General features: G+C 47.7%; 1 protein-coding gene across 1 annotated transcript in view; it reads left to right on the top strand.

Moving 5' to 3' along the window:
• The first annotated feature begins 14,477 nt into the window (after positions 1-14,477).
• Positions 14,478-15,363, top strand: part of Pgap1 (post-GPI attachment to proteins 1) — an 84,942-nt gene continuing 84,056 nt past the window's right edge. Inside the window, exon 1 of the mRNA XM_029553613.1 lies at positions 14,478-14,732. Within this exon, the coding sequence (XP_029409473.1) occupies positions 14,586-14,732 (147 nt within the window). The 5' untranslated portion in view covers positions 14,478-14,585. The remainder of the gene's footprint in view (positions 14,733-15,363) is intronic.

Here is a 15,363-nt window from a genome sequence, read left to right as displayed (position 1 = left end):
AGACAGCTCTGACTGCAGACCAGACCGTGAGGATTTTTTTTTTTTTTTTTTGTCTTTTTGAGACAGGGTCTCCCTGTAGCCCCAGCTGTCCTGGAACTCACTATGTTGACCAGGCTGGCCTCGAACTCACAAAGATCTGCCTGCCTCTGCCTCCCAAGTGCTAAGATTAAAGGCGTGTGCCACCATGCCTGACCTGAAGAATTTTTTTAACTTTTCAACATTTTTTTTAGGCTTTTGAGGCACTATGTTTACAACCCAGGTTGGCCTCACACTGCATGTCTCTGCCACTGCTTCCTGAGGGCTTGGGTTACCACCCCTAGCCTCTGAAGGATTGAATGATGGCTGAGAATAAAACTCAGAGCATGAGAGAAAAAGAAAATTATGTGGTATAGAGTAAGAGGCCAGGTTAATAGGAGACAATCCAGTGGCAAATGGCTTTAATGAACACAAGAGAGGGCAGCGTTTTAAAGAAGCAGAAAGACCATGGAAGACTGGGAAGTATACATTAAATTTGCTAATTATGTCAATGGTTATTTTTTCAAGAAATGTTTCACTGGAGTTGGGGCAAGAGTTACTATTTATTAAAGTGGACTGGAAGGTGGGGAATGGGAGAGGACATACCACAGCTTTAGGAACCCTGACTGGGATAAGAAGGCGAGGGCTGTAAGTGACAGCTATAGATAAGATTTTTCTTTTGTTAATAAGTAGATTAATATGGCTTGGGGAGAGAAGATAGAACGAGAGATGTTACTAGAGACCTAAACTTGAAATAAATAATTTCTTAAAAGGAAGGGGGAGTGAGGATGGGAACTAGACTACAACTTGAGAGGTTTGCTTTCGCCTCTAAAGGTAGCAAAGTGCAATAACAATGCTTATGATATGCTAGGAATTCTTCCAAACTTGTTAGCTGAATTAGGACTGGGTGGAAATGATGTCCTTGAAATGAGAAGTTGAAGCAAAGTGTATCTGAAAATCAAATTTATCTATAAATATGGAGACGAGGTTATATGCTAATAATCTAAAAGAGAAGAGGGATGGGATGGAGCATTAAAAAGCACTGGTTTGAAAAATTGGATCATAAGGTAATCAGAAGCACACACAAGTATTTTTGGATAGTAAATCAAATGATTGCATCATTTTCTCCCGCAGTACTCAGATACGCGGGCTGTGCGTAGTGTCAGGGCTTAGAGCCAGATTTTATTGACTCAAGGCTGAAAGTCTATAAGTAGGATAGGATCCAAAGACAAGATTTCAAGAAAGTTGACAGCACTGCTAGAGGCTTGTAGAAGTAATGCTCAGGAGAGTTAGGTTAAATATTAAAGAAAGTGAAGCCACATGGAGATAATGAAGAACAGGAAAAAAAGGAGGTAGGAAGAAAGATTATAAACAAGTGAGGCACGGTGGCCTGCACCTGTAACCCCAGAATTGGGGCAATGGAGGCAAGAGGATTAGGGTTCAAGACCAGCCTGAGCTACATAAAACCTTGTCTAAAAAACAAATTATAAAAATACAGAATTCATAGACTTTTCCACCCTCTCTCCTTTCTTCCCACCATGCCTTACAAAACTCTCTCCCTGTGTAGTCCAGGCTGGCCTCAAACTCATGATCTCTTATCTCAGTTTCCCAAGTGCTGAGATTACAGGTGTGCCACCACATTGGCTTCAACTGACTTTCTATTCCACTCCTTAGTGAATAAGGCAGTACTTTGCCACAATTTATGAGCGCCACTAGACAAGTAAGTTCAGTTATCTTTATGCTCAGGGTTTTCTCTATGTAGTAGTCCTCAGGGAGGATACATCCTTGCCACTCAAAGTGTAGTTCACTGACCAGCATTATTGATATCACCCAGTTATTTGTGAGAGGTGCAGAATCTTGGGTCTCACCCCAGAAATACTAAATCAGGACCCACTTTTAATCAAAATTTGTAAATACTTTATATGCCCACTAGGTTTAAGAAACACTAAATAGGGGGATTAGAGAGATAGATAAGCAGTTAAGAGCACTTTCTGCTGTGGCAGAGGACCTGGATTCTATTCCCAGAGCCTACATGGCAGCTCATGACCATTTTAACTCTAGTTCCAGGGACTCTGACACTCTCTTCTGGCCTCTGAGGGCACCAGGCACACATGTGGAGCACAGATATACACGCAGGCAAATACTCATACACATAAAAACAAAAACATTTTTTAAATGTTTTAAAAAAGGAAAAAAAACACTGAAGAGATTGATGAAGGAGTATGGAATCACACATTGTTTATTTGTCATAATATTGCCTACAATATTCTAGGAGAAATAGCAAACAGATGTTCAGTCTGTGATGTTCCTAAGTATGCAGACTTCATGCATTTCCCTTATTTTAATCTGGAACTTAAATGTTTCCCTACATAATTCATAATCCTCTTTACTAAGTGGTAATTTCATGCCACACAGCCAATGTTCTCATTTTGTGGGCTCAACAATGTCAAAAATCTATAGTATATTCTTCATTAGTATATTTATCTCTAAACATTGTACTTATATAAAACAGCCTCTTCTTCATAATCTAGTCATGACTGTATAACTCTAAAAATGTAACATGCTCTATTCTTACCAACAGACTTTAACAGCATTCCCAGGAAAGCATGGGGTTCACACCTTAATCCCAGAACTCTGGAGGCAGAGGCAAGTGATCTCTGTAAGATTGAGGCCAGCCTGGTCTATATAGTGAGTTCCAGGCCCACATGGTTTGGTAGTCTTGTTAACTTGTTGAGATTTAGAATTTAGAATCTTGGAGTCAGATTTCCGGGCATGTCTATGAGAGGTTTTCTAAATTAGGTTAAATGAGATATTAAGAACCACTATAATTTCTGACCTAAATGAAAAAGAGAAAGGGAGCTGACCACTTGCATTCATCTTTCTTTGCTTCCTGACTGTGGATGCAATGTGACTAGCTGCTTCAAACTCCTGCTGGCATGAGTTCCTCACCATGATGGACTGTATCCTGTGTGAAGCAAAATAAATTATTCCTTTTTTATTCATATTTTATTATTTTTATTTTATGTGTAGGCATGTATTGCCTGCATGTAGGTAAGTGTACTGGTGTTGTGTAATGCTGCGAAGGACAGAAGAGGCTGTCGGATCTCCTGGGACTAGAGTTACGGAGAATTGTTTGCTGCCATGCGGGTGCTGGGATGTGAACCCCGGTCTTCTGCAAGAACAACCAGTATTCTTAACTGCTGAGCAATTTCTCCAGGCCCCTATTCCTTTTTATTTATTTTTTTATTTTGTTTTTTTTTTTTTTGTCTTTTTGAGACAGGGTCTTTCTGTAGCCTCAGCTGTCCTGGAACTTACTATGTAGACCAGGCTGGCCTTGAACTCACAGAGATCTGCCTCCCTCTGCCTCCCAAGTGCTGGGACTAAAGGCATGCGCCACCACGCCCAGCAACTATTCCTTTTTAAAAGCTGCTTTTGTCAGGGTGTTTTTTCACAGCAACAAGACAAGTAACTAATACAGAAAATTGATACCAGGAGTGAGTTTGTTGCTCTGATAAACCTGATCATGAGGTTCTTAAACCTTTGGAATGGGTTTGTGGGAGGAATGTGGCAGTTTGAATTTTCTGGTAGAAAAGTCTTTGAATGCTGTGAGCAGAGCTTGACGGGCCATTTTGGTGGAAGTTAAGACCAGAAGCAAGAAAAATGTGAACAGTAGAGGTGTGACTCCTGAGGCTTCAGAGAACAAGGGCTCTTTTGGAAACTGGGTTAGAGGACGTTTAGGTTATATTTTGGCATTTAATTTGACTGCATTCTGCTCTGTCCTGAGGTCTGGTGTGAAGCTGAATTTAAAAGTAATTGCTGGGTGTGGTGGTGCATGCCTTTAATCCCAGCACTCAGGAGGCAGAGTCAGGCGGATCTCTGTGAGTTCAAGGCCAGGCTGGTTTATATAGCAGGTTCCAGGCCAGCTGGAGTTACAGGGAGACTCTGTGTCAAAAGACCAAAAAAAAAAAAACTAATTTTTCAGCAAAGAAAATTTCAAGGCCTGTGGTATGGTTTTGGCTCAGTGCCTCTTATCCACGTCTACAGTGAAAAACAGCAAAAAGTGGGGCAGAAAAAAATTTTTAAATGCGGTTTGTCAAGGAAAAGCCCTCAGGCAAGTTCTAGACTAGGCACAGGATGGAAAAAACAAAAAGTCTGTAATTGTTCAAGAGAAACCCCCTGCTCTCCACTGGGACAACAGGAAAAGTGCCAAGAAGGAAAGATTCCACTCATCTTATGAAAATGAAAATTCGTTTGAACAAAGAGAGCCTAAACTGAGAATGCCACTTGAAGGGATTCCTTGCTCTTAGAAAGCAACTGCCAGGGAGGTGTTTTCCCAGGGTTAGCATGCAGAGGCTACTGCAACCATGATCCAAGGAGGCCAGGCTCCATCCTGAGCTGACAGTAGAAGGTGGCGTTGTTATACCCGTGGTTGTGTAGGCATATCAGCAGTAAGACTGAGGGGTCATAGCATCTTATACCACAGTTTTGGAGAGTCACTGAGGGCAGACAACATGTAGTAATGCTTGCAGTCCCTGCATGAGCCTCTGAGAGGCCACAGGGTGAAGCTGTGAAAGTGAAGCTCAAGTTGTAATGGAGATCCTAGGATGTTGGTGATGCCAGAACCATGGGTTGTCCACAGAGAAAGCTGCATTATGAGCTCCACATGTCTGACACAGAGCTGCAGGATCTGGTGTTTGCTTTGCTGGGTTTTGTCTTGATTTGATCTGATCTTTCCTTGCTATGCCTTTATTTCACCTTTTTGAAATGGAAATTCCAAAGTTGGAACTAAGCAACTTGTTTTCTGTTACTGTAGGGACTTACAGTTAAGAGAGTGCCTGAGTCTCAGAAGAGAGTCTAGATTTATACTTTTGAACAGTATTTGGGATTTTTTTCATTTTTATTTTTTTCTGAGACAGGGTCTCACTATACTGGCCTGGAACTTTCTATATAGACTAGGCTGGCCTCAAACTCACAGAGTTCCATCTGCTTGTCTCTGCCCCTTGTGTGGTCAGATTAAAGGCATGCAGGACCATGCTTGGCCCCAGAATAGTTGAAGTTGTACTAAATGCATTTTTCCATTATGAGATGGCTGTGATCCTATGGGGATAAGAGGTGGCAGGTTATAGCTTAAAGCAACATGTTTTGAGTGTCAAGTTGACAAGGGCAGAGTTGTAATGGTTAATCTTGTCAACTTCATGAGTTTTAGAATCACTTGGAGACAAATCTCTGGCCATGTCTGTGAGGGATTTTGTAGATTAGGTTAACTGAAATGGGAAGACCCACTCTAATTTTCTGACTGAGTAAAATGAGAAAGGGAGCTGAGAATTAACATTCATCTCCCTCAGCATCCTAACTGCAGATGCAATGTGACCAGCTGCCTCAAGTTCCTATGTATTGCCACCAAATGCCTGGACCTGTGAGCCAAAATATACCCTTCCTTAAGTTGTTTCTTGCGGAGGCCTGAGGCCAGGGGTGAGGCAAGAAGGTGCCTAGAGGAAATGGCCGGGGTGTGACCAGACTTGTTTGGTGCCTAGAGGAAGTGGCTGGGGTTCGGCCAGACTTGTTTTGGAGACTCGCTAATTGGCTCCTGTCATTTCCATGCATCTTGGCAGCAAGTGATCACCTCGTGAATGCTATGCTGTGCTATGGAGAGGAGACTGCATGCTCAAGTTGACCTTTAACATGATTGGACTCTTGGTTGGGGAGGGGATTTTCCTTTGTGGTTTTTGCCTTCATAAGCCCTGTAACGCCTGCAATAAACGAGTTCCTGCTTGACTGGCTCCCTGTCACGTCTGATTGTCTCCTGGGGAGGCTGCGGGTAACGGGTGGACAGCTCACCTCCCTTTCCCCGGCTCCTGTGTCAGGCAGGATCCCCGACATCTGGCGCCCAACGTGAGGCACGAAGACCACTCGGACCCGCTATGGGAGCTGATCGCAGGGGCTAATTGGGTGAGTACCAAGGGAAGTGAGACCCCAAGAGATGGGTAATGCAATGAGCAAAAGTGAGGACCCGGTGCTCACGGCGCTGAGACACATGTTGAGATCCAGGGGGTTAGAACAGTCTGATTCCTCGTCAAAGAAGGTCTGGGAGGCCACCCTGCATCTTGCTCCCTGGCTGCCCGCTGGCAATTTATTCCAGTGGGCTACCTGGGACCGGCTTGAACAACTGGCTTGCAAGGCAGAGATGAATAGAGAGGAGGAACCACCCTTGGGGTTTTACTCCCCGATCTCAGCCCTTAAGTCATGTTTTTAACCTGATCTGTCCCCCAGGCATACCGGCCTTTGCCGGGTGGATAAGGTCACAGGGGAAGATCAATGGATCGCGTTTGATGAGGAGAGAGCCCAAAGATTGAAAGTGAAGTGCATACTATGGAGCGATCTGGAAACGGGGCAGGGGAGGTGACGAGAATGGGGAAGATAAAGGGGGTACCCCGAGTGGTCGGGATGAGCATAATGGAAAGGACTCTTGCTCCCCCCATCTAGTCCATCTGAGCTCTCTGCTCCCATGGGCCTGGTCCAGGCTTTCCCCATAAACATCAACCCTGGACCCCAGTGCCTGGCCGCCTGGTACCCTTGGGAGTCTAAAGATCTTAAAGAATTAAAGAAGGTGGTGGCTGAGGACCGCCCTGGGTCCCCCTGGGTCAACACCCTTCTCCAGGGCTTGGTATATCAACCCTGTATGGCCAAAGACTGGATGGATCTAGCCAAGGTAGTCCTCCCCAGGACTCCAAGAGGAATGTCAGGTCCAGGCGGAAAATAACTGTACCACCAACCCCCCTGTCCCTATCACTTTCAGCATGCTGACAGGGACCACGGACGCCTTTGCCACAGGCGCCCAGCAGGCAGCACTTCCACCACCATATACGGAAAAGGTCAGGGCCCTTGGCCTCAAGGCCTGGCATAAGTTGGATACGGGCCCTACAGAGCCACCCATATCGGGGATCCATCAAAGCTCAGGGGCGCCATTACATGAGTTTGTAGATAGGGCTGAAAAGAGTCTAAAGAGAACAGATGATTCCTTTTCAGCAGGGTACCTTCCTGGCATCTTCCTGACTCTCCTTTGAAGTAGCCGCCATAGAAAACATGGCCTCCGGCTCTGGAAATGCCATGCTTTCCTGTGTGATTTTTCCTGGCAGTCTAGCTGCGAGGCAGGAGTTTACTTCCATATGTAAATAGGGCATCTCACAAAGTACCTATCAGCTAAAGCTTTTACCACTACCCCCACGGTATAAAATGTCCTGTTTCCCCTCAATAATTGGAGCTGGATCGCTAGGAACTAGAGCTGGGACACTGAGACTTGGAGCCGAGCAAAATTACTTAATAAAGAGCTGTAACACAAAAAGCTGAATCCTGTGTCTCCCTGCCTGCGTTCCAGTCTCCCCGGGGGGCGCTATCCTCCCGTCATCGACTCACGGACACCTAGCTTTAGCCACCCCCGCACTTTCCCGCGTGATCCAGCGGCCGGTGGATTTCGCATCTTGAGGAAAGTGCACGGGTGAAATTAGGGCGGGACCTGGCCAGGCAAAGCCCCCGGCAGCAGAGACTTTCAGCACTCAAGCGGCGGACAGCGACCCGCCGATCCTCCAGATGTGTGCAGTGGAGAAGCCTGCGGGACCCGCCGCTTCCAGGGCGCGCGCAGGGGAGATCTCCGCGCACCCCATACCCCTGGGCTGCTCAGAGAACAGTTCATAAAAATGCTAGTATGGGACGGTATGAACGCCGACCATGAGGTCACCTGTGCAGGGTTAAAGGACCATTCCATGAGCAGCTGGATTGTGGACTCAAAGGACATAGGGACCAAAATAAAGGTGACCGAGGCTATGGCCATGGTCCTCAAGACACAGACAGAGGCTCTAGCTACAGCCTTTAGAGAAGCCCTCACAGGACTTGGGCTGCAGGATAGGCGCCCCAGGGCTGAGGACCAGAGATGTTTTGGGTTCGGCCAGCCCGGGCACCTAAAGAGAGACTGCCTGCAAGGGAAATCCCCTCTCAATGTGGAGGGGGACCAGCCCAGGGCCCCACGCTGCCACAAGGGGTTTCATTGGATAAAGGACTGCCGGTCCAGGTATGATGTGGAGGGCAAACCTTTAAACTAGGTTTGGGTCAACCCCCAGCCCCATCACCAAAAGGGGGGGCACACAGGCCCTGGAGGGCCCACCGGCCACTGGACGGTCCCTATCATCCCAGGGCTCTGCCCTAAGATAGACATTTGATAAATGGGCGGAACAGCCCCATCACCAAAAGGGGTAGGGCACACAGGCCCTGGAGGGCCCACCGCCCACTGAACGGTCCCTATCATCCTGGGGCTCCACCCTAAGATAGACATCTTGATAGATTGGCAGAGGTTCTGGGGCATTATTGACACCGGGGCAGATAGGACCATCCTGAGGAAGGAAGAAGTCCCCAGAAGGTGGCCCCTCAAGCCTGGCCCACAGGTGATGGGTATCGGTGGCACCATGCCATCATGGGAGCTTAAGAACTGGCTTTGCTGGCAGGACCCAGATGGTACTGGGGGGAAATTAGACCTTTGGTGGCTGAGGGGCTTTCTTACAACCTCTTCAGGAGAGATCTCGTGGGGGGTGTGGATGTTTTTGTGACCACAGACAATATGGAGTTTATCTAAGGGATCCTTGATGATGAGGAAATGAACAGGGTTAGACACCCCCTTGACCGCCTCTCAAACTACAGGGGTGAGGAGTCCGAGTCTCCCTGGGTCCACCCCCAATCATAGAGGCCGCTGTTCTTCAAGTTCCTGCAATCTGATGGTCCCCAGGGAGCCCGGTTTGGGTGGAACAGTGGCCCTTGCCCGAGGCAAAGCTCCAGGCTTTGAGGCATATTATACAGGAACAAGTTATGCTGGGGCATATCCGCCCCTCCATGAGCCCTTGGAACACCCCTGTTTTTGTCATAAAAATGTCATCTGGCCAATGGAGGATGCTACAGGACCTCTGCAAGATCAACACCAGAATGACCCTGGAGGGAGTCCCCTTGAGGGGACTGCACTGGATACCCGCTATCCCCTCAGATCTATTTCATAGATATCAAAGACTGCTTTTTCTCTATCCCCCTGCAACCCCAAGATTGCGAGAAGTTTGCCTTCTCTGTGCCTTCCATCAACTATAGCATGCCTGATGAAAGGTACAAATGGGCAGTCTTGCCCCAAGGCATGGCCAATAGCCCAGCTTTCTGTCAGAGCTTTGTAAGGGCTCTCTTGAGCCCAAGAGTCTTTGCCACATGCTACTGTATATGCCTACGTGGATGATATAATTTTTGGGACACCAAATCTCTACCAATTGCAGGAATTATATGAGGTTACCCAAAAATGCCTTCAGGCAGGAGGGCTTCAAGTGTCCTTGGACAAAATACAGACTGTCACTCCCTTTAAGATTCTGGGGACTACATTGTCCATGGAGGGGGTAAGTCCCTTGAAGCCACAACTGACTATTAAACCTAATATGACCCTGACAGAACTTCAAAAACTATTGGGGGAGATCAATTGGCTACAATCCTGGATGCCTGTCTCCACTGAGACACTGGAGCCCCTGTTCCAATTGTTGGTAGGCAAACAGCCATCAGAGCTAATCCATCTGAACCCGCAACACCTAGACATTTTACAGGGGGTCCAGGAGGCCCTGGACAAAGCCCAACTGGCCCACTATATGCCTGGAAAGGACCTCAAACTATGGGTACTCCCTGGCGAGGCCCTGATGACATCCGTCCTCATACAAGGGGGGAGGCCCCTCCAATGGGTGCTTACCTCCCTAGGGGGCACTCCACGGGTGTATACACCCAAGGACCAGTTGGCTGACCTAATTGAGAAAGGATGGGATATAGCCCTGAGACATTATGGCATTGACCCCCACAAGATTATTATCCCTTATCGGCTAAAGGACTTTGAATGTCTCTGCAGAAACAACAGCCGAATGGCCATAGCCTCGGAGGGCTTTCTGGGAAAGTTGGACTGTCATTACGGCCCTCACAAATGGGTAACCTCTTTTTGCATCCTCCACTTGGGGGCCCTCAGGCTTTTTGTCAAAAACCCTCTGACGGAGGTGTATAATATGTTTACTGATGGAGGAAAATTTGGAGCCACTGTAGTAATTTACCTGGCAGTAGGAACAGAACCAAAAACATACGTTCACACTTGCAAGGGCTCAATTTAAAGAACTCATGGCCATTGCCCTAGCCTTGTCCAAAGTAGATGACCCCATGAACTTGTTCTCTGACAGCCTATATGTAGTCAACCTTCTCCTGGGATTATTAAATTCTCATATTCGGTTAGATGACAACCCTAGTACCCCCCCTAATGATCCAGGTTCCAACATTGTTAACAGAAAGAAGGGCCCCCATTTTCTTATAGCACCTTAGGGACCACCAAGGACTGCCTGGGTTCCTCTCCCAGGGAAATGCAGAGGTAGACAAAATGGTTTCTACCCATATCCTATCAGCAGGCCTGGAGAAAGCTCAACAACTGCATAATCGTACCCATGTAAATTGGCAGGAACTCCATAAGAGGTTCCCTCAAGTCCCTATCAAGGACCTAAGAAAAATTGTGCATACCTGTAAGTCTTGTCAACCCTTTCTACAGGTGCCACCCCTCCAACAACCAGGGGTAAACCCTAGGGGGCTGAAGCCTAACTCTCTTTGGCAGACAGATGTCATACATTATGTTCCTTTTGGAAAACTCAAGTATGTTTTTGTGTCTATTGACATGTTCTCACATGCCTGTTGGGCTCCTGCCCATACAGGAGAAAAGTCTAAACATGCTCAGTCTCACTTTCTCCAGTGCTTCGCTATGCTGGGATTACCTCAAAGGATTAAAACTGACAATGGACAATGCTTCATAAGTAAAAGCTTACAGGACTTCTCTTTATGGGGAATCCACCATAACATGGGGATCCCCTATAACCCCCAGGGCCAAACTATCATAGAACGTAACCATCAGGACCTAAAGACCCAATTACAAAAACAAAAAGGGGGAGTAAGCCCCCACCAACAGCTAGGTTCGGCCTTATTTACCATCAATATCCTCAGTTTTCAAAAAGGTCAGTTGGAATCTCGTTTCCAAAAACATTGGGGGGCATCAGGAGCAAAGACCAGAGGTATGGGTCAGATGGAAGGATCCAGTAATGGGACAATGGTGAGGACCCAACCCGCTCCTTACTATGGGCAGGGGGTTTGGATGCGTCTTTCCTATGGATGAACCCCAACCCATCTGGGTACCTGCAAGGAATCTAAAGATGCAGGAATAACCCCATCCCAAAGGTAACAGCCCTTTGAGGAGGATTTCTATGTCTTACAGGATGGAGTATTTTGGATGGAAGGCTTTCATTGCCATGCTCACTGCTGCTGCCCTGGCCATCATCATCTTTATTGTTACCATCATTATTCAAGATCTGATCAATAGATGGGTGACCAAAATCTGTCAGTAATGGTACTCCTTCTCCTGCTAGCCATCTGTCATAAAAGCTGAGGACCTCTGGGTCTTGGTCCCTTCCCTACCTATACTCTTGCCCTTCTCTTAAGTGAAGAGCTGACAATTACCAAAGACATGGCTCTGCTAGCTTGCGACCCTCGCTTTAGGTCACTTTGTCTCACGCCCTACAGAATTCAAAATATTACTAAATCGCGCCTACAACTCATGGACTATATTCATGGCCACTGGAACCAACAATTTCTTAATTATTTCATATTGCTGACCAATCTGATTATTGCTCTAAATTATACCCGAGCCCCGGTCCTATCGTTGGACTCCTTTTTTAGTAAGGTATGGGAGCATGTTTCTAATGCTTGTGCTAGCTTTTGTTCTTCTCAGGTGTCTCTGCTCAGTTATCAGAAGACAAAGACAGACGAAGAAAGTCCTGGTCCAACTTGCCCTGGCCACCCAATCCCCCTCAGACCCCTCCTCAAGACAAATCCAGGCATGGATGCTTGAGCTAGCCTGAGGGCCCCGGTTGTTTTGCCCCCTTATGGGATAGACCCCTGACATCTAAATGCGTGGCTAATCCCAATGACAGGTAAGAGCCTCCCAGACTGATGAACCTAAGACAGGGGCCATGAGGGCAATCATGGTTACCCAAGGACGGGCAACTTCAGCACCTGAGGAGAGGTGACCTAAGACGGAGGCCATAGCAGTGGCGGGGAAAGGGGACGGTGCTCCCCGTCCCTGGGACTATCCTTGAGGAACCTCACTTTTAAAAGAGAGAGATGCGGGGGCCTGAGGCCAGGGGCGAGGGAAGAAGGCGCCTAGAGGAAACACCTGGGGTGTGACCAGACTTGTTTGGCACCTAGAGGAAGTGGCTGGGGTGCGGCCAGACTTGTTTTGGAGAATTGCTAATTGGCTCCTGTCATTTCTGTGCATCTTGGCAGTGAGTGATCACTTCGTGAACACTATGCTGTGCCATGGAGAGGAGACTGCATGCTCAAGTTGACCTTTAACATGATTGGACTCTTGGTTGGGGAGGGGATTTTCCTTTGTGGTTTTTGCCTTCATTAAGCCCTGTAACGCCTGCAATAAATGAGTTCCTGCTTGACTGGCTCCCTGTCGAGTCTGATTGTCTCCCGGGGAGGCTGCGGGTAACGGGTGGACAGCTCACCTCCCTTTCCCTGGCTCCTGTGTCAGGCAGGATCCCCTACAGTTTCTATCCAGATATTTTGTGACAGCAATAAGACAAGGAACTAATGCATCAAGTGAACACACTACATCAAAAACATAGATACCTCAAATACATATTAGTTAACTATTACCCTGCGAGCTAGTATTACCCACCATTCTCCTGCATGTTATTCTGGTCCTTCCAAATCTACCTTCATACATCAAAGCAGTCTGCCTGTCCATTCCCCATTTCTTTTTATTTTGCCACTATTCCATATCCACGAGCTAACTGTATTTCCTTAGACCTGCTAATGTTTCTGTGTAGGGTAAGGAATATCTTTATTCAAATCACTTCGCCTCACCTTCATAGTTTATTTTTCTAAAAAATTTAAAATTTTTATGTGTAAGAGTATTTTGCCTGCATGTATGTAAGTGCACCAGTGTTGTTGTACAAGGCCTTGGGGAAGCCAGAAGATGGTCGCATCCCTTGGAACAGGAATTATGGACAGTTGTTAGCTGCCATGTGGGTGCTGGGAACAGCACCTGGGTCCTCTGCAAGAGCAGCTAGTGATCTTAACCACTGAACCATCTCTACAGGGCCCTTCATAGTTTTCTTAATCAGGGTTTTGTATAAGATAAACTATAAACTTCCTTTCAGTTTTAAAATTCTTTGATTTCATGAATCATAGTCAAATTCACTCTGATCAGAAGATATAGTAGGCAACTAGCCTAAATAAAATGAAACTGAGTCAATACCCAGAACCATTTTAAGGTGAATTCTGAAGTTAACAACATAGACACACAGGAACTTCTCATCTGTTGTTGGGTCAGCTTTAAGGACTGACACTTTGTCGGCTCCCACATTCCAGCATTCTGAAGCAGCGATGCATGATTACCTGCTTTTTAAAACCCCCCTCCTCCTTCCTTCGTGCAAAGACAAACGAATTAAACAAATTAAGTCACTAGCGAGTGGGAATGGAAGTTTGGGCATAATTGCTTTCTCAAATCAACGTGGAACCAATTCCCACACATGTGAGGGATCTGGAGAACACCACAGATCAGCCTCACCCTGTCACATCGCAGACACCTTTCCCTGCAACCGTTCAAAATCCTTTCCTGTTCAGTTTTGAAATGCCTCAGGCCTCTGCAATTTCATTTCTATTTCTATTGGATACCTGGCTGGGTAGTTAATGCTAGTGGACATTTTTTGGAGTGTTTTCTAGAGACCCTTCTTTAGGCTTTCAACCAAGAACAGAATCTCCTCTGACTATTGTGTTCTTTTATTTTAATGAGCTGGTGCTTCCAAGTGCTATCAGCTACAAGGTCTAAGAGTCGGTGGTCAAAGGAGGGGAAAGCCATTTGTTTCCTCCTCCAGCTAACTGGTCCAGAAGTCTATGTACATGCTGTTTCCATCAACAGAAATGAAATCGCAGAGGCCTGAGGCGTTTCAAAATTGAACAGGAAAGGATTTTAAACTGTTGCAGGGAAAGGTGTCTGCGATGTGACAGCAGCTGGCCACAGGCCTTGGACTTGCCTGGTTCCCTGGGCCAGTCAGCACAGGATTATTTACAGTCTCGGTGTTCTGGCTGTATCCACGCCCTAGGTAAATTCCTTTGGTACCCATCCAGCCCTTCCCCGTCCTCTCCACCAGACTCCGGCGCTCCCATCCCCCGCTCTCCTCCTCCCTCTCGGTTTCCCTTTCATCGCCCCCACGGCTTTCCCTCCATGCCCTCCAGCCCAGCCCACTCAGCTGTCTCCCTCCACCTCCTCTAGCATATTCGCTCTCCCTCCTCAGTAGGCGGCGCCGCGGGCTGGCTGTGCGCAGGCGCACTGCACAGCGGGCGCGGGGGGGTGGGGGCTGGTCGGCTCAGCGCAGGCGCGGGCTGCTTAGCTGGGCTCGGCTGGGGCACGGGCGTCTTTCCCTCGCAGTGTCTGTGCTCGGGGCCCTTCGGCTGCAGCCTCGGCTGTCAGCACCATGTTCCTCCACTCGGTCAACCTCTGGAACCTGGCGTTCTATGTGTTCATGGTGTTCCTGGCGACCCTGGGGTTGTGGGATGTCTTCTTCGGCTTCGAGGAGAATAAGTGCAGCATGAGCTACATGTTTGAGTACCCCGAGTACCAGGTACGGTCCTCCCTCACCTGGCGCTCGCTGGGCGCCTGTCACCCGGGCTCGGCGCAGAGCCCTCACCCTTCGCAGCCAGCGCGGGTCCTTTGGGAAACCAGTCTCCATCGTAGGGTGCTGGGCAGGGCGTCCTCGCCTCCGCGTTCCATCGCCCCTCCAAACCCCGGGCACCCCAGAGAGCCAGGCGCTACCCCTCTTTCCCGCACCCAGCCCATCTTCCCCGCAGTCCAGACTTAACAGGTGCGCCGGGACCCCCCTCGGCTTCCCAGATTCCGACCTTCTTCCCTTCGCGCCCAATGATGATGGGCAGGTTGGATTTTGCTTTTTCTGGAAAGGAACCTAATGTCTGCAGAGTTCCCCAGGCTGTTTGAAAAAGAGGCTCTAGGGTTTTATCCGTGGATGAAGGGCTGGTCTGGTGAATAATTAAACTGAAAACTATTTAGTTCCTTCCTGTGGAGGTTTTGGCGGATCCACCTGTTCCGTAGGTTCTGAGCCTGTGGGTGTGCGTACCTGTGTTTATGCATGTCGCTGAGCAGCCAGCCAGACCTCCGATTAGTTGCATGCAAAATCTATTTCGTGGTCTTATTTGTTTTCTCACTGGGTTTAAAGAGATCGGCCCCCTCCCCTCCCA

Source organism: Nannospalax galili, unplaced genomic scaffold (genome assembly GCF_000622305.1).
Source record: "Nannospalax galili isolate Female #2095 unplaced genomic scaffold, S.galili_v1.0 scaffold1024, whole genome shotgun sequence".
Classification (NCBI taxonomy): Eukaryota; Metazoa; Chordata; class Mammalia; order Rodentia; family Spalacidae; genus Nannospalax; species Nannospalax galili.
The sequence above is the reverse complement of the archived record's forward strand: the minus strand, read 5'-3'. Positions and strand labels throughout refer to the sequence as shown.